Source organism: Triplophysa dalaica, chromosome 19 (genome assembly GCF_015846415.1).
Source record: "Triplophysa dalaica isolate WHDGS20190420 chromosome 19, ASM1584641v1, whole genome shotgun sequence".
NCBI lineage: Eukaryota > Metazoa > Chordata > Actinopteri > Cypriniformes > Nemacheilidae > Triplophysa > Triplophysa dalaica.
Genome location: NC_079560.1, coordinates 4,411,770 through 4,437,459, shown reverse-complemented (window position 1 = coordinate 4,437,459; position 25,690 = coordinate 4,411,770). Strand labels below are relative to the sequence as shown.

The 25,690-nt window shown below is 38.9% G+C and overlaps 4 protein-coding genes across 6 annotated transcripts; 1 reads left to right on the top strand and 3 right to left on the bottom strand.

Annotated features, from left to right (window-relative positions):
- Positions 1-20: 20 nt before the first annotated feature.
- On the bottom strand, positions 21-8,902 carry dcaf12 (DDB1 and CUL4 associated factor 12). Of its 2 annotated transcripts, none has more exons than XM_056731736.1 (9): positions 8,761-8,902; positions 6,534-6,824; positions 3,601-3,879; positions 3,320-3,380; positions 2,737-2,930; positions 2,233-2,298; positions 1,974-2,136; positions 1,720-1,898; positions 21-1,528 (listed from the first exon to the last, which is right to left on the bottom strand). In XM_056731736.1, the coding sequence occupies exons 1-9, from the start codon at positions 8,815-8,817 to the stop codon at positions 1,370-1,372; spliced, it is 1,449 nt and encodes a 482-aa protein (XP_056587714.1). In that variant the 5' UTR covers positions 8,818-8,902; the 3' UTR covers positions 21-1,369. The 2 variants fall into 2 exon arrangements, with proteins under 2 accessions (XP_056587714.1, XP_056587715.1); XM_056731737.1 differs by lacking the exon at positions 8,761-8,902 and adding an exon at positions 8,588-8,680.
- On the top strand, positions 8,833-22,249 carry ube2r2 (ubiquitin-conjugating enzyme E2R 2). 2 transcript variants are annotated; one of them, XM_056731740.1, is made up of 6 exons: positions 8,833-8,972; positions 18,816-19,016; positions 20,588-20,674; positions 20,803-20,900; positions 20,975-21,109; positions 21,861-22,249. In XM_056731740.1, the coding sequence occupies exons 2-6, from the start codon at positions 18,840-18,842 to the stop codon at positions 22,114-22,116; spliced, it is 753 nt and encodes a 250-aa protein (XP_056587718.1). In that variant the 5' UTR covers positions 8,833-8,972; positions 18,816-18,839; the 3' UTR covers positions 22,117-22,249. The 2 variants fall into 2 exon arrangements, with proteins under 2 accessions (XP_056587718.1, XP_056587717.1); XM_056731739.1 differs by lacking the exon at positions 8,833-8,972 and adding an exon at positions 17,397-18,139.
- Positions 11,066-16,443, bottom strand: ubap1 (ubiquitin associated protein 1). The gene is made up of 7 exons (XM_056731738.1): positions 16,261-16,443; positions 15,241-15,297; positions 14,965-15,089; positions 14,077-14,874; positions 13,813-13,980; positions 13,525-13,626; positions 11,066-12,980 (listed from the first exon to the last, which is right to left on the bottom strand). Exons 2-7 carry the CDS (start codon positions 15,278-15,280, stop codon positions 12,840-12,842), a joined length of 1,374 nt encoding a protein of 457 aa, XP_056587716.1. The 5' UTR covers positions 15,281-15,297; positions 16,261-16,443; the 3' UTR covers positions 11,066-12,839.
- A 1,994-nt stretch (positions 22,250-24,243) lies between the features above and the next one.
- On the bottom strand, positions 24,244-25,590 carry nudt2 (nudix (nucleoside diphosphate linked moiety X)-type motif 2). Its single transcript, XM_056731741.1, has 3 exons — positions 25,405-25,590; positions 24,984-25,110; positions 24,244-24,774 (listed from the first exon to the last, which is right to left on the bottom strand). The coding sequence occupies exons 1-3, from the start codon at positions 25,573-25,575 to the stop codon at positions 24,455-24,457; spliced, it is 618 nt and encodes a 205-aa protein (XP_056587719.1). The 5' UTR covers positions 25,576-25,590; the 3' UTR covers positions 24,244-24,454.
- Between the last annotated feature and the right edge of the window lie 100 nt (positions 25,591-25,690).

Sequence of the window (25,690 nt, the reverse complement as noted above, 5' to 3'; positions counted from 1 at the left end):
TTAAAATGCATAGCCAAAAATGCAAGAAAATACATCAATAAACTTTTATTTTTGAAGAATGTCTTGTTGTTTTCTTGGTTTCTTTTGCTTGTTTTTATATTATACAATATATTTACACTTGTAATCTTCAAAAACAATTATGAAGTGAGTATAAAAAGGGCACCACCAAAATAATGACAGATTAGTTCACTCACACGCACAAACATCCTCTGACATTTACATAAAATGTATTCTTCCATTAGATTCCAATTTCGTATACATATACATTTATATATAAAATACATTTTAAAAGTGATGATTAATTTTTACCTAATATATGCAAGTTACTGTGTTTAATGTTCTAGCGAGTGTGTTGATTCTATTAAGAACTTGATGTAAAAAAGACCCAAAACAAATTCAATCTGCAAGTCTTTCACAGAAAGACCTTGAAAAGGCAACGTCACACAACACTGCCCTGCCTTTAAGCAGAGAAGCAACAGTTACAACAAATATGACTACCGGAACTGAATGAGTGACGGCACATCACAAAATAAATACGAAGTGTAACGTCATTGAAGAAGATTTTTGAAAACATCTTGATGCGTGTGTGGGTGTAAGTATATAATCAGCAAATAGGAGAGACATCCTTAAAGATACCTCAAACAGAACACAAAGAGTATTTCCTACAGTTGTTTCTCCCTGCCGTTACTTTGGAAATATGAAGGGGCAAAAAGAAGTCTTCATTGACAACTGTCTAATTCTTCGTAGTCTTTATGTATCTGCATTCTAGACCTCCAGTCATTCTCTGTGTCCATTAAGTGAGGATAAAGGTCAGGGTGTCCATTCATTTCACCAAGAATCATCTCCAAATCCCTCTTCTCAGTCTTTTCAGTGTCCACAATGTCCTTTCAGTCCACAGCAACCCAAGAAATTGGTCTGATGGGTAGAACAAAACGCACAGCAAAACAAACATGCCACATTTCTGACACGGCAAATCTTTTAAAAGAAAAGAAAACCAAGAGAAACAAAAAGCATTAACGCAATGCTCAGAGAGGCTATTTAATATTTTATATATTTCTCCTTCATTCATTCAGGAGAGAATGAACTCTTCGGAGATCTGTTAACACGTTGTTGGTTAAATCTTATGCCGTTTTCCTTTTTCGCCCACACAAAAAAACAGATGAATTTCAGAGTACAACAGGCAAATTACAGAATATTCAGCGACATAAGAACACACAGAAAAAAAATAACATCTTTGCTCCTGAGCCTTTTGTGAAAAAGAGAACAATCTTGGATGGCAGGAAGAAAAAACCCCACTAAGAATGAGGAGAGAATTTAGGATGGCCTACAAGCACGTGTATGTGAGAGAGAACTGGAGGGATGATGGAGGCTAGCTCCAGAGGCCGGCGTAGTTTCCGTGTAGACCGGAACACAGGGGGCCGCCGGCTACGAAGAGTTTGGTGCCGGAGTCGTCATAGCAGTGTGTGTACACGGCGTTCGGAAAGGAGCTGACATCTGAAAAGTAGCTTCTCCATGTATCGTCGTGATTCTGGAGTTCATGTAAAAGCGTGAATTAGCGATAACATTTTCGCAACAGTAACAGAGCCTGACAAGGTGATAAAGCTTATAATACGATTTGTTATCATTTATTTAATGGTCAATTTACATCGACCCATGTAAAAAATGGTACATGAAGTAAACAGCAATTTTATGTCAAATGCAAAAAAGTGTAAATCTTACCAGCCAGCCTCTCCCCGTGGTGAGCTTCAAGATGCCCTCTGCAGTGCGATTCCGGTTCCCGCCGGCTGTACTGGATTGGCCATCTAGAAAACGCTGGGCTCTGATGTCATAGAAGAGCAGTGAACCCTGACCAGTGCCCACCGTCACTATATGCTCATAGAAGCTCACAGAGCGGATACCTGTTGAACATGCACAACTTGAGCATCCCGAAGATCTACATTTCAGAAAAATGACATATTACAAAAAAAACATACCACTGCCACGCTCCCTGGAGCTCACGGATTTGATGTTTTGAGACGATTGCCGGGGGTCTAGGAATGAAACATGCGCCTGAGAGCCCACTGCATACACAGACCAGTCCATACCATAAGCCAAACAGACGTTTTCCTTACAGTAAGGGAGTTTGATGGAATGCTCCTGAAATTCAAATCAGAAATTAATTTCTAGTCGACAGAAACAATATAAATCTTTATTCAATAAGCTTTAAAGAAATGTTCATCGGGGTCAATGTACCTTAGATAGGTTGTCTTGTGCCTTCCACAGATGAAAATACCCATCTAACGAAACAGCACCAAGCTCCTGATGTAGAAAAGGACAGAAGACAGAAAAAACACTTATGTGAGTAAGTATAATAAAATAGTCTGCAGGTTAATAGAAGAATGATTTGAGACGTTTAAAACTGTTTTGAAACTAACCGCAGAGGAGTTCAGGAAACATAATTTAGCTAAACCATTGCCATGCCGACACGACGGACGGAAGGGTTTGGGCTGCACTGTGACTCATTATCATTTAAAGAGATATGCACCAAAAACGGTTGCTGTAAGCATAGCTGTTTTTGACGAGGCAAAAACGGGTATGTGTACACAGCCATTGAGTGTTTTTAAGCAAAATATGTTCCAGACATTTCATTAAGACCCTAAAAATCATATCAGATGGTTGAAAGTCCATTAAGGTTTAGATCAGAGCTAATAAATCAGAGTAAATATAGGTAATGTATGTCAAGGAAAGAGGGCTGACCTTATGATTGTTGTTGAAGGCAAGTGCACGCACTTTGCAGTTGTAGGGGTGGGTATACTCTTTGGGGATGTCCTCGAGGGCGCGGTGAGAGATGTGAGAATAAGAGGGAACACCTTCCACGTTCTGACACTTTTCCGCATGAGTCAGCACCTCCTCAGATATCTCCCACAAGCCCATGGAACCATCACGAGATCCTGCCCAGGTCAATTTAAGAATAAGCATTCTTTTTTTAATGAAAGTATAGAATTTGTACTCTGAGAAGTATAATTTAATATATTTTTAAATTAAAAAATATTTTACATTTACGGATAAATAACCAAAACGTTCATTATTGTAATGTGGAAAAGAATATAAAAAAAATTGTGTAATTCTGAATAATAATAATAATCCTGAAAATAAAAATAAAATTGGAGATTCTTTTTATAATTTATTTTACATTCCATATCATTTATTTAACCCTAAAGGTTGAGAATTCAGTTTGAATTCATTATTTTGTGGTAAAATATACCCTATACACTTCTGGACAGTTTCAACAAATACCGTACAAGGTGTTCAAATAAAACTGGAACAAGAGGGTGCTTACCCGAGACTGCCATGGTATCGCTGATCCATGCAATGGAGAATATCCAGTCATTGTGCCCATCCTGTAACAAATACAGTGCCATTTTAAGCCTCGTAAAACATTACAGAAAACCTTTATCCAATAGTACCTTTCCATTATGTTTACAAAATAAATGACTTCTGTCTTCTAATAACTTCGTCCACTTTAGCATTTTCATCTATGGAGCACAAGGCTGAAGCCAATAAAGTGCTTGACATTTACACTAATTGTGCCACTAGAAATGAAGTGCAGGACGGACTCACATCCCCGACGCAGACAGGGTCAAGTGTGGGAAGCTGGTACACTGCCAGGCTGTTAGGGTTGTCTCCGCCGGTGGCGAGCAATGTGTGAGATGGGTTCAGCTCTATAGCGTGGATGCCGCATCCCTGCTGGGCATCCAGTCCGCCTACCGATCCCGTAGTGTTGAATTGGAAAGGGCTTCCCACTCCACTCAAAGCCTGCGAGACCTCTCCCCTGCCCTCTCTGTCCTTCAGCATGGGAATCCTGGTGATCTGGCCAGAGAGGACATCCGCCACGAACAGCTGAGTCAGCAGAAAGACAACCAAGATAAGCACAGATGCCCTTGGATAAAACATGACAATTGTGAATGCAAACAAATACAGATATAGACTTGGCCGTTGTTGTGTCATAGCTGGGGACATGGCCTGGGGCAGAGTCGGCGTGCGGGAAACTGACCCCTATTGGGTGGGAGACTCCATGCAGTATCAGTGACTAAAGAAACGACCGAACGGAATGGCTGGAGGTGTCGTTTCGTGACTTTTTTTGCTACCTGATTGAGTTTCTAGCTAGGCGACAACTGTCATATCAGTATCCCAATGTCATTCAACAGTCTATATTTTTATCCCTAGTTCATTAAAGCTAAGATATAAAAGACTAGTATTTCTTAACATTTTAAAATAAGTTTTGACTGTAGCATGCAAGGTATCCCGCATAGAAGTCCATTATAAAGAAACATGGATGAAGGCAGCGATAAACTAGAACACAGAATTTCCTGTAGTTATGTTGATGTTTGATATCAGTGGTAAAGAAATGTGTTCAAAATTTGGTTGTACGTGGTCGAGGTTTTTGTATTAAAGCTGCTTTCTAATAATGGATTCTATGGGGAGGAAAAACTATGAATAAGGGTTATTATTTTAATCAAATAACAGTTCAGAATTGCAATTAAGAGCCATATGTGTCCCTGGACAACAAAACCAGTCTTAAGTAGCACGGGAACATTTTTAGTAATTGCCAAAAATTGGTAATTTTACCAAATTGGTAAAAATTGACAGATTTTTTATTTTATGTAAAAACTCATAAGGACATTAAGTAAAGATCATGTTCCATGAAGATATTTTATACATTTCCTACCGTAAATGTATAAAATACTTTATTATTGTGAGTGGATGGCTTGCTACAGTGCTCCTGATTAACAACTTCAAAAGGCGATTTTTTCAATATTTTACTTTATGCACCCTCAGATTCCAGCTTTGTGAACAGTTGTTGATCCACCAGACAGTGTCCTATCCTAACAAACCATAAATCAATAGAAAGCTTCAGCTTTCTTAAGCTTTCAGATGATGTCAAAATCTCAATTTCGAAAAATTTACCCTTCAGACTGGTTTTGTCGTCCAGGGTCACATATAAACATTCTTTTTTACATTAGCCACTTTAAAACATTTATGATCTAGCTTTCTTAGGGTAACAATTACAAAACTAACTTTATGAAAGAGTGTAAGATAATAATCTGTCCCACAAACTATCCCAAACTCTGGGAACAATTTACCAAATCCCAACAAAAAGTGTTTTTCAAATTAAACGTTTTAGAAAATCCCTGGGTTGCGGTGCAGGGGGACGGGACTACACCGGTCTGGTTTTTGCACAGTATAGAAAACATCAGATCATGGGTTTTTTTACTTATTAAAGATTCAGAACACCACACAGCAACTTTTCGACACTGCACAAAGTAATAATCTTATTATTAATCTAATTAGTAATCATTACAAAGAGTCAAGATCAAGCATCTAACGAGGTCTACACACCCATTGATTGTAATGAATTGATTCCCCCCACGGCACATACGGATATTACTTTTAGCGGGCGTTTCCAGCTATGCCTACCAAGTCTATTGGTAAAAGAATATAATCATATAAAAAGAATGGAAACTTTAGGGCACATTTGAATCAAGACTTTCTTAACAAAACTTGTATTTGACCTACAATGTTCCCTTTAAGGCGACATCATGCTTTAAAAAGTAAATTTTTACACCTAAAACATCCTTTTGACTTTTCTCTTGAAAGACCCTGTTTGAAATGACTACCTTTAGAAACCACTGCCAGCGCTTTTCCACCGTCATGGCAAACCGTTCTAAGCCCAGTCAGAAACATTTCCACGTGAGGGTTATTCGACACAGCACGATTACAAACTTCTGTTCTCGGCTCAGATTTTTCCCCACTGCTGTCTAACCGTGCGGATGAATGCGCACAGACGTGAATAGGATGAATATAGCTCAGTCTCTTGTTACCTGAGGAGCGCGTGATGCGTTTGTGTTTACATACAAAAAAATATCGCCCTGTTCGTGTTTCTGGGACCTTTAATTTGGTCAAGTTTCAAAGGAAAGGCAAGTTAACCATAGGATCAAAATATCTTGTATCCCTAAAATGAGTTGTACACACAATGCTAAGCAACAATAACATTTCCACAACAACATAATAACACTCCACAAAACAAAAAACCAGCAAGAAAGACCAATAACATACTGAAGAACAAATCTTTAATATAAGATAAGTTTATACTAGATCAGTGGTTCTCAAACGTTTTCGTTGTAAGGCACCCATTTGTAGAGTGCATCTCCTTGCGGGCCCCCAAATAAAGACTTATAATCGTAAACTTGTAATTGAACCAAAAACATATTCAGGTATACAATGCTGAAACATTAATTCTTTTGGTTGGTGGTCTAGTTTTATGATGTTTGATTGCATAAAATCTGTGGCCCCCCCTGGATCCATCTTGGGCCCCAAGTTTGAGAACCACTGTACATATCATTGTGTTCCTGAGGCTCAATTGGTAGAACATTGTGCTCGCAACACCATGGGTTCGACCCCCATGGAACACCAAATCTAAAAGCATGACTACCTTGGGAAAAAAGCACCTGCCAAATTCAAAAATGTAAAACATTCATCAAAAAGCATCTCACCGTGTTGCATTTGGTCCCACACACCACCTGTCTCTGGTTGAGCCATTGGGAAGCAAACACTTTGTTGAGGCGGCCGAGGGAGAACTCCCTCTCTTTAAGGATTGCTGGGATGCGTCCGGCGGCGAACCCGCGCATGCTCCGCTGGAAGCTCCACTCGTGCTGCAGCTGAGGGCGAAACTCCCTCCCTCTTAGAGAACACACCACTGACCGGCCATTCTGGCACCAGTGCTGCGCATGACGCGCCGAGCTGGACACACGGGAACGCTTACTCCCAGACTGACACCAGTCGAACTGCCGGAAAAGGAAGATTAAAAGTAGGTAAATAATTAACAAGTTAATAAAGTATGCATGCATATGAGCACAAAACCAAACCCACAGTTGTGGGGTTTCCAGCTTTATAAATGTCAATGAAACAAAACCATTAAGACGTTTCTCAAAATATCTTCTTTTGTATTAAGCAGAGGAAAGTCATACAGATTTATAATGACACGAGGGTGAATAAAGGACACAAGACAGACAATAATAGCTGATAAATCCAAATCAGAGCTCAAATACCCAGACCTCCAAGTATGTGGATTTATCTCCATATCAGAAATCCATGAAAACAGGCTGGAAAGATGATAATTTATACCCTGGTGGTCTATTCATTCATAAAAATAGCTTTAATGAATTCCCCATTTTCTGTTACAAGCTGATATATATAACAAATATGAAACAAACAATAGGAGCTCAATCTCAGAGACACCTGGCTGTAACCAGGTGGCCCTTCTTGCAATCCAGCACTGTGTCTGCGTTTCTGCATTTTTTTTAAATAACTTAGCGTTAAAGAAATAAACCTGGTACTTGTACAAAAAAACCCAGACGCTGCTAAAAACTTCCAACAATCAAACACAATAAATAAATTACAATGAAAGAAAAACAGCCGGATGACAAATGTAAAGGCATCCTGATGCGAGCGCCAGCTGGAAGACAAAGCGATTGTGTGCTCCCAGCAAGCATCAACAAATCTTATACGGCCATGACAGTTCCAAATAAAAGCAATGGCCTGAAGTACATCAGCAGCTCTCGTAGACCCAACAATCTGTGCGTGTGCCTTATTAATTTTAATGCTTTGCCCTGTTAATTCATCATCAGTCTTCCAACCAAGAAATCATGCCAATATAATAATTTGTGTTGAAACTACATAATCATTTGAGTGAGATGAGTAATACACTCTTTTAGCGATCTATTAACAATATCGCTTATTGCTCCATTAACTCGCTGTAAGTCGCTTTGGATAAAAGCTAATGACTAAATGAAATATGTACTGTATCACCTGTTCTCAAGTAAAGCTATCCTCAGGGCGGTGGACATCGGCCCCATTTGACTGACCCAGATCATAATGGCCAAGTAGGTCAGAACTGATCCTTAGCCAATACACAAGGCCCCTCCCACTTAAAACTTGGCAAAAGTGTGCAAATACATTGGAAAATGTGCAGTGTACTGCATTCACACAATTAAACTACACCTAAAATCACTTGCGGTGCTCCACAGAGACACTTTGAATGCATAGGACTTCCCACCTGAGAGATGGTTGATGGATAACATTAAAACAAGAATCATCAAAAAGGCAATATGGATCCCTAAAGAGGGAGAACTTGTTCACATAAAGATGACATCGGAAATCAATCTTGAATTACACCAAATAAGAGGACAATCTCATCACAAAGTGTCTGGACCCACATTTTACATCGGAGCACACCAAATTTGTTCTGTTTAAGAAATAACATCCAACAGTTTCCAATTCAAAACAAGTCAGCTATTAATATTTGTCGTCATTACATTTAACTCATTGACAATGGTAGCAGATCAATCCTACTGGACGACTAACCAGCTTATACTCTCTGGATCCTGCTTGAGTAACATTATCCTGTAATCTAGCGCTGGTTTAAAAACGAATTTACCCAGACAAAGCACATAACCACAATGTCTAAAACAAGTAATACACGTTTTCACATCACTAAACCAGTTCACCCATGCAGGATCGTTGTCAGCAACTAAGTTACCAGACTAACCATTAGCCTTTAGCCGTCATATCGATGCATGTTTGCAAACGCAAGTTTCCAACCGTTTCAAAACAGTCACGTTTCAAGTTTCCGTTTTCTCGTATTGGTTTGTTTTTATTTAAGATCATATGGTATCAGTGGTGTGGTGTGTTTTCCCGGGTACGAGAGAGGTTCGTTGTTACCTGTTGTTCCTTGAGCTCCCCGGCTTTCCTTTTCCTGCTAACTGTTTTTCTCGCCATAGCCCGACACGCACAGGTCCCTCACCCACATGGAGGGCAGCAGCGACGCTTGAATCTGGATCATATAATGGCGATTGGGTTATTTCGGCGGCCTCTGGACTGGTGAAGCGGCGCGACTAATCGAATCCAAATTGAGTCGAGTCGGACAGAACCAGGTAATCGTCCGATTCGGTGCCCGATCACCGCCGTCCTTCTGCTTCGGGTCTTATTTGGGACCGGTTTGTTTGCTTTCCGACACAAGGGTACGCCTACCCCTCCCCAGCACCGAGATCACTTTTTACCTATCTCGCACTCTCTTGATCCGTCGTTTCTTTTGACAAAACGCGTCATACGACAACGTACAGCGCCGCGCGCAGCCGCACTCTAGTCAAATATCAACAAAAACAAGGTCAAGCGTACGCGTGCGCGTCGGTGGCGTGCGCGAGCCCGACCGTCTCACGTTTTAACAGCTGTTCCTGATGGTCGTTGCTAGAAGGGATACAGCTACGGCCGGAAGTGGTCAAAATCTCGCCATATAATTACCATAAATTGCATAAGGTAACGCCTTAACATACCCTAAACCTAATCTTACAATAATACAAAATAATAATCAACGGTTTTCAGCGTAACAAAAATTGATGCGGCATTGAAGTGCGCATGCCCAATGGACGTAGCTGTGTGACGTATACCTTCTAGTCAAAACTGTTCCTGAGTCAGACGTTTCGTTGAGACGTTTTACATCTGTAAGTTCTTAATGTACTTACAAAATTAGACAGATGTAGGCTAACTGATTCTATGGGAATAATGCTGTGATTGTCCATTATTAGGTTATATTTAGGCATCCTCTGTGTAAAGTACATTATTACACAAAACGTAGTCTTGCCATTTTATCCACCAGCTTTTTGCTATGCTGGGCTCCTATTGGTTGCTTTTTCTTTATTTTCTGGTTCAAGTCACCCATTTTAAAAACATTTTATAAATGACTTTTTAGTTTGCAGATTTTGTTTACATTTAAGCACACATCTTTAGATCAAGAGGTTTTTAAGATCATTAAACCTAAATTTTCTTAGGCACGGGAACATATTTAGTAAAAGCCAAAAATACATTGTATGGGTTTAACTTATAGATGAATTATTGCTTATTCTACAAAGATATTCTAAAATGGCCTGGATGCATTTGTTGGTACCCCTTAGAAAAGATAATACATAATTTGATAATAGTGATTAATAGTGACTAATGCTAGTGTTTATTTACCAAGAAAAATCAGCCTATAAAATCACCCCTTTTGTAGAGCTCTCAATTGCAGCTGTGTTTTTTTTGTTCTATACATCATCTGTGCTTTACAGCATGTGTTAAACTGTCCCCCAATTACAGTTCAATTAAAAGTACTCCGTCATCCCAACATCAGTGACAGCCACAATTTTTTCGGTTAGAACATGTTTAAGTCTGAAATGGTTTCCAAAGACTCTGTTTACATTAAAATATCATCATAGTAACATCTTCCAATCAGACAAAAGGCATCTGTTCGGCGTTACCTGTCAATCAGGTTCTCTAGCTGTACATTCAGGACATTTCCCCATTTACAATTCAAACAAAAGATCTGCATTTGAGTGCTGACTTGCTCCTCGTCACATGCCAGAATTCTCTTTGTGATACAAATAGCAGTTTGTTTGCTTTATTTATTAGGTTCAGCCTTTCTGGCATCAGTCTATTTACTAGTTATATGAAAAGTATAGGTGAGCACTATATAAACCATGTTTACATCTTCTGAAGAATTATTTCGGTAGGATTGGTGAATCTCACAATATCAGTCCGAAACTATTTGTTTGATGAATTAAGCCTTATTTTAGGACCATTAGGATTCGAAGCCTATCCAGTTATTTTCATGATAATTAAGCACATTTTCCCAATACTTTATAATACTTATATTATATATATATATAAATATATATAAATCATGGGATAATTTTGTTATACTAAATTTAAGTTTGCTAATTTCAGGATAAAATCCATAATGATAATATACAGTTATAATACATATGAAAACATGGTTGTGAAATGTGCTTGATTGCCATGAAAATAATGTCACATTTAACAGTCTTAACAGACCAATAATTACGCTTCATTTCCTAATATATTTTTATTTCAGGAGGTGTAGAAGTGACCCGGGCATTTCTTGATGAACAATTATCCAGAAGAGATGAGTATAAAGAAGAGATTATTGTGAAGCAACACTGATTTAAAAAAGTGCACAAAGTGGACCACGTGCTTAAAGCAGCTACTTTTATACATACAATGCTGAAAAACTGGAAGAAAAGTGCACATTTGCACTTAAAAGACCACTTGAGCAACACATTATCTGTGCCCAATGCAAATCACTTTAATTGAAACACAAGCGCTTAATACAATTTAAACTGTACCAACAGTAACATATTTGTGTTTAAGCAATTTAATTTAGTTTTATTTAGTCATGTTTCGAGTGATTTGAAAATTTAATTTAATTTTATCCCAGATCAGATCATTTCTCAACTAAAATAACTTTTAGGAAATCACAATATCTTAGCTGAACGTATTCATGCAATAGCAAACTGGGGTAAAAAAAATAACATTTTGGACGAATCTCACAAAATGTCAAGTCCAGGTCATATTTTACACCAAACTCATAATACACATAGAAATGATTTTATCTAAAGCCTATTTATTAGTATGTTACCTTTTCCGTGACAATTAACCAACATCTCTTTTCCAATTCTCATTACTGTAATTCAGAATTTAAAAAAGCTTGTGAAAAATGTAAATACATATTTGATTTTGAGATGAAATATAACCTGGACACTTCGTTTTGAGATTCAACCATTATAGACAACAGTCAGTTTAACATGACGTTAGAAATAAGACCTATAATTTTAAAGTTCCAGAGAATTCCTATGAAGCCAGTATCTCTTGCTGGCCAATCAAATATGGAGACATACTGTATAAACAAACAGATTTCCTGTGTTGACCAAGACTATAAAAGTTAATTCAGTTTCTTATCACCCAAAAGATTCACAGTCTTCAAATCGTTCCATTGCACAACTATGCAGCTTTCAAAATAAATTGCAGCGTTAAGTCTCAAATCAATGTGTTAATCTCAATACTGTGCACCAATTTATTTATTACAGATGGATTGACAGTGTATCGTTACAGACCTTTAAATATGTTTATATTAACGTTTGCGATTCAGTGTGCCTGTGCAGTATTTGCATGTCAATCGTTTGCAAAACATGGTGGTGTTCAAATATTGCATTTCCAGGAGCGCCTGCCAAATACTCCTGCCAAATGTGTTCATTCCAGTGCAAAAGCGAACTTGGCAAAAGTTTACCAAAGCTTTTTCCTCTCAACTTACATAACGCTGTTTAGTTCTGTTAATGCAGTTCCTAATCATAGGGCAAAGAAACACAATCTCAGAAAAGAACAAAACAAAGATAGATAAGTGTTTCTGTCTTTCAAACATAAAAACAACATATGAACGACGAACAGCAGAGACAGAAACAAAGAGAGGACACTTCTGTGAGTTCTCTGTTCTGCCATGGGTTGTGTCTGTGACTGTGCGGTCAGGTTTCAGTTTTGAAAGCCTGCGTTCAGCAGCGAGAGATGGCAGCGTAATAGCTTAGAGCATCTATATTCTTAATAGCTGGGTTTCATCAGCCTCAACTCGGTCCCATCTCTCCATCAGCACCACCCAGTCCAGCTTGTCACCACGGCAATAGAGAAACTAGCCAATGACGCATCACTGAGGAGGGTATAGGCTCCCCCCACTTACCACCATTCTAAGATCACTTAACAGATATACAGTGGAGAAGGAAAGAACAGACCATTGGATGGTGTCGTTAATCCCCACCCCACGAGGTACAGTATATCTTTATTAGGGTACGAAATCAGTTGTCCTTTCTTAGAGATAAGAGAATCACATCCGGGACTCCTCGCTTGCCCCCTTTTCTTCTTCTCGCTCTCTCTTTGAAGGGGAGGGGAGGGGTGGCTTTTGGAGTGGAGAGTCTTCCAGCTCAGCTTGCTGTTGCGCGGGCCATCAGATCCTCCAGCGCTTTGTCCTGGTCGTTACAGTGTATGAGCAGTACCTCTTTAATAGTGTCCCTCTCAAAGCCCATTTCCCCGAACCGAGACATCAGCTGAAGAAACTCTAGAGCCTAATGGGAGAAAAGGTCACATTGATCATATTTAAGAATGAGACAAAAAAAATAAAACATACTAATATTGTTTTGTAATGTCGATCAGACACTATTGTCGACACTATTTTAGCATGAATACAAACAAAAAGAAAAAACAGTAGCTCTCGTTATAATACAATATTGTTTTGAAAGGTGTCTAATCGATATTACAGAACAGTATTTTGAGGTGGATTGTTATTGGGCTACACTGGATCCTAACCAAATGTGCTGTGACAACATACAGTATGATTCGCATACATGTAAAAATTTGAAACAGAGCAAGCGACAAAATTACTTGTTGCTCGTCATAAACTGAAAATCTCTAGTTAGGCACAATAAAGCTAGTTCAAATGTAAAGCCTCTGTTTAAGATAAAAGCTGTTCAGCTTTCAAACACCACAACCTGCTATGTTGACAAGTTAGGACGAGTTAAAAAAAACATGAAAACATTAAGTAAATGTGTATTCAAATTGGATATAGTGTGACTCTTTCCATGTCACAAGTTGTGGTTAGAATTTGCCAACCTTTTCCTCTGAGCCCTGGTACATCTCCAGGCATTCCTCCACAGAAGTGGCATCAAAGCCTCGGTCACACAGTCGACTGAAAGTGAACATGTATTCCAATACCTATAATAAAAGAAACTGATTTTTAAAACATTTGTGGCAGATTTAACACAATTTCACTTCATTTGCATAAATACACCTACTTGTAAACAGTGATTATTGTGAGCTCATTGACAAATTGTTAAATGCTCTCCCCTTCGTAGGTATTATAACCCAATGTGGACTTTCTACAGGAAGGAAAAAAGTCACCTGTTCAACATTCTGTCCCTGTTTTTGCATGGCCTTTAGAACACCCTCGTAAGAATAACCCATGCCCACAATAGTTTCCACACACTGCCGTTCGCTGGGAGAGAGCCCGAGAAGGAACACGGTAGCAGATGCATTTACCGGATGGTTGGGTGCTGTGATAGAATTTGACTGCAAAGACGTTTCAGAGAAAATTAGTTTATTCACTTTTATACACAAGTACAATTTATACCAACAGTTTCTGTCCATGTCTCGTTGCCCACGTACCTGTTTCTGTGTCCCATTTTGAGCATATCCAGACTGTTCCTGTGTGATCGTTGTGTTGGTCTTGGGTACTGTCCTCTGCAGGAAAGAAGGTGTGCCGTTGGACAGGTTACGGGGTGGAGTTGCTTGGTAAACGCTCAGAGGTGGTTCTGATGAGGAGTCTCCCGGGTCTGAAAGCTTTGGGAAAGTCAGTGAGCGAATGTTACATGGCCGGTCCGCATCAATCTGTTCCACTGAGGTTCCCAGAACTCCACCCTGGTCCAGAAGTCCAACAAGTCCGTTAGGTTTATGGAAGATTCCTGCTTTTGACTGAAGAGGAGGCGTTCTACTTGGAGACGCGGGGCGAGGTTCCGTTTGAGGAAGCTGAGATGATGACACTGACGATTGCGGTTGGCTCTGGAGGATGCAACGCAATTCCTCTTTGTCATCCAGTGTTTTAAGCTCGAGTTTGTCAAACGGGTCCTCTTCTCGCTCAAAGTCGGCCAAATTTAGACTTTGCGGGGCCGGGTTGCTAGGGACTGGCCGCGTTGATTCAAAAGAAGGTGCTGGGAGAGGCGTAAGCATTGTGTTGTGCCATAAGCCAGCCAAAACTGGGTTTAATGCTGGTTGAATAAGGTCCTGCTCCTCAGAGGAGCGTGCTTTCTTTCCTCCAACCAATCCGACATCTGTATCGCTAGGAGCGACCTGCCTCTCGCTTTCAGACTGCGCCCGCGCCGCCTCCACTGCTCGAGCCTCAGCAGCTCGTGCTTTGTCAAGCTCCTCCCCCCATTCAATGCTCCGCCTCTCTAGACTGAAGTCATACTGAAGGACAAAATAAAGCATGAATTATTAAAAAAAAAAACTTGAAACAGTTCATATAAGTCCAGGCTTTGGTAAGAAAAACAGACTTACTTGCAGTGCTGTAAGTTTGGATATACAGTCAGGAACACAGAAGTCAATGGGAAAACCCACTTTCGAGGGAGGCCGGAATTTCTCATTAAGTTTGAAGGGCACATCATCAAGGTAACTGACGGGACCTTCACACATTGATGGAGAGGCGGGAGACAAAGGAAAACAAAACAATGTGTTAAATGACACGTTTATTTGTGATGTGCTTATGAGGTTATTTATTACAATAACAGGATCATGACAGATGATGATTTTCTGTCTCATGATTTACTTACTTACCGTTGTTGTGGTTATCCGATCCAGACTTCCTCGCAGCCATTTAGAGTATAACTATAACTATAGGAAATCAGAAACAGTGTAAGTGACACAATTTACCGTCCGTGACATATTTAATTGTATAGACATTTACCTTTTCCCTAATGAAGAAGGTTTATTTGATCAATTTATTTAAAAACAGAACTGAATAGTGATTATAACAAATAAGAAAAACAGCACAAAACTAAATAAAAGCAAAACTGTCCACCAATGGAAACACTGCTGTTAAACAGAATGAAGTTCGAGCACTACTTGAATTTCTCTTGAACTGAAAATGTAAACCGATGAGCTTTTACATCAAACACCTATCAATCTAAAGGAAGCTTAGAAAAAACCTGTTTATCGACGTCACAACAACCATACCACTGTAGCACAAGACTGTATCACATGTTGACAAACAAGCTTATAAAACCGGTTCTGATGTAATTTTAACGCCCATGATCCATTAATAAAAAGGGTTTACCGAAGTGTACCAGCTGATTTGAAAATCGCACATGACCATACACAGTAAACACATTTGTTGCGTAATACCTAACGCAATGACTCTTTTATTGACGTTTTACCAACAAATACACATAGCCAACAAGACTAACAAAGCCAACTTTAGCTGAATTTCGATAATAAAAACGAAATTCTATATATATAATTAAGAGACTGTTGCGACAATTTGGTTTAAGTTGATGTACATGGATACAAATATTACATTTCTACCTAGCGTAAGCTCATTACTAATTCAGTTCGACTTGTTTCTTTTTCGACCTGTCATATTAAAACAAAAATGAAAAGATTTGTCGTTTCAAACTAAATACATAATACGTACATATTAGAAAGGCAAAGTTCTACATATCAACAGAGAGTTAAAAACAAACATATCACATCAGTATTGTTTTAGTTTAGATTAGTAAAGCGACCTAACAGGGCCCAACTTCCTCTCTCTGCCACCGCCCCTTAAACTGGTCCTGCGTGTCCCACCTGTGTCCTTACCGGTTTCTACGGTGTCTTCAGTCTCCAAATACGTCTCTCGCTCACCCTGGTTCGCGTAAGCTCCGATATGCGCTCTAAAATTAGAGGTTTATTAAAAACCGAGTATATTTCCTGCTTTATCGCGGAACGCCATCTTGCTTTCACCGCCTCCTTCTGTTTCTGTGTGACGTCACGCGCTGAACTGAATGACGATAGCTTCGACCAATCAGCGTTTGCTGTTGGCGCGCTGTCATCTGTGTCGGCCTTTGCATATGGGTTCAGCACGGGTTTTTTCAGCCTGGAAAAAATATTTTGCACCTTTTTAGCTTCTTGGATATGATTTCTTAAGGTATTGTATTAAATGCAAAAGACAAATAAAACAGATAAGTTGCTTTTGTTGCTAACAAAAACGCGGTGGCATGACGCAATCATTTTTTTATATGCTTTTTTGAACATTTTCTAATAACAAAACAATGTTACAACAGAAACTTAACATTAATAAATACTTAGATTAATGAAAAGGGAGAAAATAAAACAATACCATGGCTCGAAAAAAATAAAACAAAACAAAAACAGGAAAGGGAGTTACACAAATAATTAAGAATATTCAAATTAAATAAACGTGCTTTCTATATGTAAGAAAACATAATTGTTTTTAAATACAGATTTTGCAATCATGGAATGTTTGTTTCATTTATGTATTACGTTATTTACTGTTAATAAAAACCCGTTTGTTAATTGAATTATTCACTATTACTATTAGTAGTATTTTGTACTTAAAAAACTACTTTGGCATATGTCCTAGAATATCAGGTATTAGTATTATATTGAATCTATTAATTTATTAATATATTAGCTATGAACTGAACAAGTCAACTCAGAACTTAATTTATAATATGTGACCCTATCTGTGAAACACAGTCTATGCGATTAGAAGAATGAAAGTGTGATTTCAATCACTGATTTCACTTAACGTTAAATCTTTCGGCATGGTTTTGTGTCAATTTAATCTATTTACATGGCATCCAATACTGGAGGATTATCCGGAAAATACCGCTTCGAATAACGTTTATAATAATAATAATTTTCTACAATATAAGTTCGCGGTTTACGGTCGAGTGTCGTGCGTCATGACGCACATGCGTACAGACGCGTTCAGGCACGCGCTATGATAACCGGAAGCACCAAGCGATTGAGATTGAGAAACAGCGAGAAATCATCACCTGACGGTCGCGTTCGTAAATTTGTCTTGCGCTTCCACCGATCTCCATATCTCACGTGAATAACATCCATACCCTTTCCTTAACTCGCCGTCGAGTGTGTGTGTTTTAGACCAAAACAGCGGAGCTGACGGTGAAAGTCAGTGCGCAAACGGGCTTTTTGAAGGTGCGTTGAAGCTTCGCAGCAGAACAAATGTAAACAAGCAGCAGGTCAGCTGTGCAGCCGAAGACACGAGAGGAAACTGCAGCGATGACAGCGACCCACAGACTTTGACAAACTTATATTACATAACATAAAGGATATTTTGCGATTTATTTGCACGCCGTGTAAGTTAGTTTATTAGATGTTAATGCAGTAGACGAGGACACATCCCAACCCTCCTGCCTTCTCTCCAGTGCGGTCAGCAAAAGACACCGAAGAAGAGTGATTTATTTTTCCATTGCTCATAGATGTGGTAAAATAGACGGATCGTTGTTGTTTCTGTTCAAGGACTGAAATTCTGCACATCTCACAGCAAGAGAGAAGGTTCAAGAAACAACAAACGGAATAGAAGGCTTAACGGTCCCTTCTGGGCCCAAGGAATAACGTTAAATAAATATCAACTGATTTACGGATTAATATTTACATGAAGCTGGAAGTGTAACGCATTCAAGTAACGCATTTCACGGGAGTTGTGCAGGTAATAAAATGAACTGTGCATTTTTATCCTTTAATCAAGATATTTATCAAACTGTTAGCAAGTTTTCTGACCGATTAATTACCGTTTGTATTTCCGCAGTTTAAAAACAATGGTTAGTGGGGTTTTACTACAAATGAACTAAAAACTGTGGTTGTTACAGATAAGCAATGGTTCATTTTTGTAGGGATGGCACCAGTCCTGTTTGTTTGTTTATTTATAAATGCAAAAAGTGATACCATACCTGTAAAGAACCAAGTTTTTTATTTTTGTTAAGGAAGGAAGTCAAAATGTATTCTTTTTAAAGATGCACTAATATATCAGACAATTTTTTAAATCATTGACAGTTTTAGCATGAAAAAGGCAGATAAAGCAAATACATTTTAATTTATGAAAGTAACTGCATAAAGACACGGACTTGGATATTGGCGATTGGGTAAAATAATTAAATTAATTATTTATATATTTTTATTTCATTCAATCCATGTTCAATATAAATGTAATCTAATGATGCATCTGTTTTTGAGCTTTGCTCATTTAAAACAGGCTTAATAAGTGAAGAAGGACTAATAGCGGTACCTGCGCATACCTGTTTACTGTTAAAGAAGTATTGGCCAAAAAAGAAAATCCCTTAAGTCTACAAGAAATCCTATTCAACCCATTTCTCTGTAATCCGTAGCAAGGCTGAAGCATCAGGACTGTCATGGCCCACCAGCAGATGCCGAGCTCTCAGAAGGCTTTGATGCTGGAGTTGAAGTCTCTACAGGAGGAGCCCGTGGAAGGTTTTCGTATCACCCTGGTGGAGGAGTCTGACCTCTATAACTGGGAGGTGGCCATCTTTGGCCCCCCAAACACACTGTATGAAGGGGGCTACTTCAAGGTAAGTCTTGTGTGCCTATTGTGACAGACTAATGACAGGTGTGGATTGCGACATAGGACGTTCTGGAATACTCTGCTGTACTCTACTACTGGACCAGTATGTGGAGAGGAACAAGTCGGATCAATCCAAGTCTGTTTATGTAATTTTGAAGTGTATCCCACCTCCCTCCCCCGTGTCTTGTTCTCTCTAGCTCTTCTTTCACCGATGGTGCGTTCTTTATACTCCAGACATCTATTTATGGCGGTGACAGATATTTTAATGACAACCCAATATGAGAGCTAAAAAGAGAAGGACAGTAAGTTTCAGCCATATTCCCTGGAGTTACCCAATCTCAGTGGCTTGGATCCATAAGAAATAGTCCTCACATTCACTGCGATGAAGTCCCTTACATCAATATGACAGAAAGCATGATTCATAGTCAATTCACTTGGACTAGATTCATAGAGTTCTAAAGGTGAAGGGTGTTTTGTTTTTTAAAGTGCAAATGTGAGGTTGATTTCCCTTAACACAAACACACGCAATGGGTCTTTCAAAATATTTTTTGGTTGACCGGTCCAAAACAGAAAGATTTGCTCAACCAATGTCCTTGCTTAAGGTGGTGAGTTTTTAACCGAACTATGGCAGGCGGGAGGAGTGTAAGCAGTCCTTTTTTTATTATTGCAAAATTACAACTCAGTTTGCAGTTGGTTAAAAGAACCAAAGCAAAGACTGACGTACGTGTCTGGCCTGTTTTGAGAAAGATAATGGTATCTTTGTGGATGCATCCCTGTGGTCCACCTATCAGACAAATTATTTACATTTGGAGCTGTCAGGCAGGATCTTTATGTCCTCTGTTAAATAGGATAATTAATGTACAAAATATGTCATATATAATAGCCGTTTCCTTCATCCTTTCATCCTCTCTATATAACTTGTTCTTGATCATTAGTAAAGAACTTGATGACGAAGGTTAAGATCAGGTTGTAACTATTACGAACAATGTTAGCAGCATAATTCTTTAAGGGGGAAAGTTAGATTTGATAAAGGAACATGAATCTCATAATGTCTTAGCATTTGGTATTTCCCCTTTTGCTTTAATGACTGTGTGCACTTGAGCTGGCAGGACTCCACAAGTTTGTGCAAAACCCGATGATTCACGTTATCCCAGCATGATCCGAGAGCGTTCCAAAGAACACCTCGTGTGCTTGAGTGGGAAATCTGACCTTTTGTACAGTTAACAAAGCCAATAACAAATTTGATAGTGGCTTAAAAATACTGCAGACTGTTTTATTCACTTAACATGACTCTATTTTAAACTTCAAAATTCTTGTGTCCTGTTATTTCTAATCACTTTTGTTATGTAGACCACATTCACACTTTACAGCCCTTGCAGCACTGTAATGTAGAGTAAAGCATTCACTACTGTTTGGCATCACATTGGAAACCTGATGCTTTGTGAGGATTATATTTATGCAAACCCTTTTAGCCTAATGTGTGTCTTAAGCTGATTTATAAGTGCCTCATTTACTAGCTATCAAACCGTTCATGGATTACTGTAGCTAATGATGTTGATGTTTGTACTCATTTCCCAGGCCCATATAAAATTTCCTATTGACTACCCATACTCTCCTCCGACCTTCAGATTCCTTACCAAGATGTGGCACCCAAACATTTATGAGGTGAAAATCTTCTGCAAGTCTATAAACTTGATGCAATGCAAGCTTCATTCAACATGAACTAAAGATTGTTTTCTTTCTGAATACACATTGATAGTTTTATCGTTAACACGTTTTTTAATTTCTGTCAGAATGGCGATGTGTGCATTTCCATTCTTCACCCTCCTGTGGATGATCCCCAAAGTGGAGAACTGCCCTCAGAGCGATGGAATCCCACACAAAATGTTAGGTAGGTACGGTCGAAGTATAAAGTCAAGCTTCTAAAGTGATTGAATATCCACATGTGTTTGTGTTTATGTATAGGACAATCCTGTTGAGCGTCATCTCGCTGCTAAATGAACCCAACACCTTTTCTCCTGCAAATGTGGATGCCTCGGTCATGTTTCGCAAGTGGAGGGACAGCAAAGGAAAAGACAAAGAATATGCCGAAATTATAAGGTACTGTGACTTTAATAATAACACATACCAATATACAGCCGGTAAAATAAGTATTGAACACGTCACCATTTGTCTAAATAAATGTACTTCTAAACTGTTGACATGAAATTTTTACCACCTGTCTGCTAACAACCCAAGTAATCCAAATCATACAAAGAAAACAAATATTTTCATAAATTTTCATAAAGTTGTGTAATAAAATGAAAGGGAATTATTTATGTTTTCTTTGTATGTAAAGTTTACTTGGGTCGTTACAGACACGTGGTGAAAATTTTGTCAACAGAATGTCTAGAAATATATTAACGAAGAAATATGGTACTAAATTATTTTTATTCATTTATGCTTGGTTTGAGGTAAGGGTAAGAAAACCTTTTGAATTAGAATTAAGGGTTTTCTTACCCTAAAGGGTTTCTTGCAACCGGCTTTTTTTTTTAATTATTATTATTAAGGTTTGAGCAGAGATGTGCAGTTACTTTGGGACTAAGTGTTTTGCCAAAAATAGCAAGTGCAAGCATGACTTACATACTTAGAAATTCTTTTTTATATTAGTAATATTTTAGAGGTTTAGATGAAACATTGTCTACAGTCAGATGTTGACCATACAAATTTCAATTTCTCCACCTTATCAAAGGACAGGATGCGCTGCTCCAATTACATGTATAGTATATAAGTATAGTTATCATTATATATACTGATAGGCTCAGTTTGTTAAGTGCAACATTCTGAATTTGCATCTTTATTCCACATGCAGGAAGCAGGTGATATCAACCAAAGCAGATGCTGAGCGAGATGGCGTTAAAGTGCCAACGACGCTTGCCGAGTATTGCATTCAGACCAAAGTGCCTTCTCACGACAGCAGCACTGACCTGCTCTATGACGACCTGTACAACGACGACATCGAAGAGGACGACGACGATGATGACGAGGCCGAAGCTGGCGGGATGTGCGGAGATATGGCTGGGTACTGTTTTGCCGACGAGGACGACTCTGGCAACGAGGAGTCTTGACCTCCTTTCACTGTTACCTTGACACTTAAGTTCTGTCCTTCTTCAGATCTTTCCTGTTTCCCCGTTCTACTCTTTCATTTTTAAGTTGTGTCCCTAAAACTTTCTGGTCCGCAGTAAAGAATTTGACCCACGACATCTCTCTTGTTTCATAAAATCACACCACAGTCATTTGTAACATCTTACGTTTTCCTGCCTTTTAACCTCAGGGCTTTTGGATGTTCAGAGCTTTTCAGGTCACCTTCGACATTCAGGTTTTTTGGGTTCTTTTTTAAATTAAAAAACGTTTAAAGGGCTAGTTCACCCAAAAAATAGTTCACCCAAAAAATTAAAACCTCACCCTTGTTGTTCTAAAGCCATCCTTTTCCTTATGTTGAATGCTAAAGGAGGAATATAGACCCTTCCATACAAAGACAGCAGAATTAAAAGCTTTAACTAGAATACTGACACCTGTAGACAAATGTCTTTGGCTGTTGCGTCACATTGCATGCTTTTTTGAGCGTCTCTGCATAAGAGTTTTAGTAAATTGTAATATTTAAAAACCCTGCTGTTTTGTGGGTGTCATCAAGAATTGAGACATATTCTTTTTTAGGTGAACTCGCCCATTAAACCCCCTATAACCTTTAGCTGTACCTTTTTTTTTCAAGAAAGTATTCTTTCTTTGGAACTGTCGTCACAGTATAGGGCTTCACTGATTCCACCCAATTATGTAAAAATTTACGATTTTGAGATTTAAGTTAAGGCCTTATTGAAAAAAGTAAGTATTCAAGAGTGATCAAGTATTGGAGACAAATGCAAATTGAATGGACTGTTTCGTTCTCGTAAAATTTTAGGTATCATCATTTTGACAAGCAATCCACATCAAGAGGTGACCTTCACGATAGATTGAACTTACTACACATATTTTCTGATTCACAGCTCGTGCCCCCACATTACTTCTGTGATGAAGCTTTTTTTGAGCCATTATATTGTGTCAAAGTATATGACACATGAAGGTGCTTTCAGCCTCTCTTATTGGCCGTATGGACACCATCAACAAAACTATTTACTCATTTAGCTATATCAATGACCCTTAAACAATGAGAGTGTTCTAGTATGGTGATGTCCCAAATTTGGCTCTGAATATTTGGTCCCATCAATGCGTTCATTTTGTGCATTTCTGACCAGCTGTACCAAACACTTCTCTATTTCTTCTATACATTTTACACGTATGTTGAATTAGGTAGTTTTATCCATATCATGGAGTTTAAGTAAATGGGTTGAGATCAATGGCTGCTGAGACATACAGCTCAATGACGAGCTCTCGTTCCCAGTCTAATGCATTTCATGCTTTGATGCCACCGGAGTGGGTCCTATCTTTTAAGAGCATGCTTGTGTGTTTTAATGTTTTTTGATGTGTCATTCAGTGAGACACGCAAATCCATAAGGTCTCATTAATAGGGGGAAGGGTACAAAATTATGCACACGGGGTCTCAGGTACACCTTTAATCCCGCTAACCAGCCAAGGACACGGGCGCCGGTCCCCGTCCTACCGAACCCCCTCTGGAAGGGACAATGTATCTGAGGATCGGCGCTCTGCTATTCTGCCGGAGCTTATGAACAATCTGGATCTTGATCCCAACTCGGTTGTCTGAATCCTTGGACTGTGGGCCGAAAGGGCTCGCAAAATGTTTGAACAAGGATGTCAATCAATTACAACTGACTGGATTTTACATTCAGTAAAGCACTCTTGGTTTATTACACCCCGTGCACAGCAAAACAACCCCTGCAAAAAAGTGTTTCAACAGTGCATATGTCTCAAAGGACTTTATTATTTGTGTATCATGAGTGTGTTTTTAATGTTTCATCAATGATTTAATGATCTTTCTTTTTCACATGAAGACAGAATTGCTTTTTTGCCTGGATTTATGAGTAAGATCAAATTGACTAAAGTTGAACATATGTCCTTTCTCTTCTTGTAATGTTGTTAAAGGGAAATAATGATCTGAACAGTTGGTATGAATCTAAACACAATTATTTGAGTTTGGGGAAGACTGTGCTTGTATGATCACAATACAATTCATTTTTTGTGTGTATGTACAGGAGTTAAATGCTCCTTAGCAATTAAACCATTAGACAACACATTTGAAGGTGATTTCTGAACATTAAAAGATTCATTATAATTTATTTAGCACGATTTATATTTGTAAAAATATATATTCAATCAAAAGACCTTGAAGCTTATATGTTTTGAACAATTGGTCGAATGTTCCGCTGCAAAATTCCATACATGATTACTACCTGAAAGGAAGGTGACTGATCTATTATTCTGTCAAAGCTTAAATGTCAATGAGTCTAAATGTTACTGTTTGCCTTCTGTTTCTAGATACAGTTGTGCTGCTTGAAGTGTGTCCTTTAAATCTTTGTATTTCGCCAGTTCGCAGGCCTCCTGTAGTCTGGCCCAGCGATAGTCCTGGTGCTCATCGGACAGAATGACCCTCTTGTTTGGGTCACGAAGTTCTGCCAACCAGTAGAGGACCTCTTTGTCTTTTCCCCGTACCTGATAATGCAACTTCTGCAGGAAACCATCTACCTTACGCAGGTGATCTTCACTCAATCCAGCTTCCTCCTGTGTTTCTCTTAAGGCGGTGGTCATATCGTCCTCTCCGGGGTCAACGTGACCTTACGAGACATAAGAAAAGTCTAAGTCACCACACAATCTTACATTAGTAGTATACCACTGCAGAACTCATGGAAACTGCAAAACATCATCCTGAATTGGTACCACTCAGGAACGAAAGAGTAGTTATATCAGTCTAACTACGAATATACTCTAAAGAAGGTTGGGGTTAGTGGGGATAGTATGCGATTATTTATTTAGTGATGCTCACCTTTGGGTGGTGTCCAGTGGTGTTCCCCATAGGAGGTCTTCAGCAATAAAAACTCTATATTATCTGGAGAAGGGTGTTGTACCAAACGACGAAAAATGATAAATCCACACGCCCGCAATGCCATAACCTGACAACACAAACACAAAATAAATATATATATATATCGCAGTTTTATCATAGAACAGGTTTCTTTGTTATTTTCAGTGTCATACGACGTTACAAGAAGAAAGTGTCAAGTGTTAGTGAAAAACACTTTAAAGAAAACTTGCATGTGAAATACACATTGTGTATAGGAAATTACTATATGCAGATAAACCGCAATTACACTAAGGGTCGCTTCCAGACAAGTTGGTTAAACGTTAGCCAAAGGCTAACACGCCTTTCAGTAGCAACGTTAAACTGCTAAAATTATTCCACTTACGTCTGTCTGGCAGTGATTAAATAACCTTTTTTGTTTACGACAGGTGCGACCTAACCCGACTCGTGAATGAAATGGTGGCACAAGAAAGGAGCCCAATTTCAATGGCGTTAGTTTCGATTTCTGAAGGCGCAGCTGCGTAATTGCTGCGTTGGGTTGATGCTTTGAGTACATCGTTTGAATCGCTCTCTGATTTTTCTGAAGGCGCAGCTGCGTAATTGCTGCGTTGAGATGATGCTCAAGGGTACATGGTGCGACTCGCGTTCTGATTGGCTCCACCAGTCGTAGT

What these genes read in the sequence shown, in the direction of transcription:
- dcaf12 (XM_056731736.1), bottom strand. Translation starts at nt 8,817, where the DNA reads ATGGCGAGAAAAACAGTTAGCAGGAAAAGGAAAGCCGGGGAGCTCAAG. An exon ending in GTGGGACCAAATGCAACACG is followed by an intron (nt 3,880 to 6,533) that starts GTGAGATGCTTT and finishes CTGCTGACTCAG; the next exon opens with CTGTTCGTGGCGGATGTCCT. An exon ending in CGATACCATGGCAGTCTCGG is followed by an intron (nt 2,931 to 3,319) that starts GTAAGCACCCTC and finishes TGACCTGGGCAG; the next exon opens with GATCTCGTGATGGTTCCATG.
- ubap1 (XM_056731738.1), bottom strand. Translation starts at nt 15,280, where the DNA reads ATGGCTGCGAGGAAGTCTGGATCGGATAACCACAACAACG. An exon ending in ATCGGATAACCACAACAACG is followed by an intron (nt 15,090 to 15,240) that starts GTAAGTAAGTAA and finishes CAATGTGTGAAG; the next exon opens with GTCCCGTCAGTTACCTTGAT. An exon ending in AGGGACAGAATGTTGAACAG is followed by an intron (nt 13,627 to 13,812) that starts GTGACTTTTTTC and finishes CTTTTATTATAG; the next exon opens with GTATTGGAATACATGTTCAC.
- ube2r2 (XM_056731740.1), top strand. Translation starts at nt 18,840, where the DNA reads ATGGCCCACCAGCAGATGCCGAGCTCTCAGAAGGCTTTGATGCTGGAG. An exon ending in AATCCCACACAAAATGTTAG is followed by an intron (nt 20,901 to 20,974) that starts GTAGGTACGGTC and finishes GTTTATGTATAG; the next exon opens with GACAATCCTGTTGAGCGTCA. An exon ending in GAATATGCCGAAATTATAAG is followed by an intron (nt 21,110 to 21,860) that starts GTACTGTGACTT and finishes TTCCACATGCAG; the next exon opens with GAAGCAGGTGATATCAACCA.
- nudt2 (XM_056731741.1), bottom strand. Translation starts at nt 25,575, where the DNA reads ATGTACTCAAAGCATCAACCCAACGCAGCAATTACGCAGCTGCGCCTT. An exon ending in TTAATCACTGCCAGACAGAC is followed by an intron (nt 25,111 to 25,404) that starts GTAAGTGGAATA and finishes TTGTGTTGTCAG; the next exon opens with GTTATGGCATTGCGGGCGTG. An exon ending in CCACTGGACACCACCCAAAG is followed by an intron (nt 24,775 to 24,983) that starts GTGAGCATCACT and finishes ATGTCTCGTAAG; the next exon opens with GTCACGTTGACCCCGGAGAG.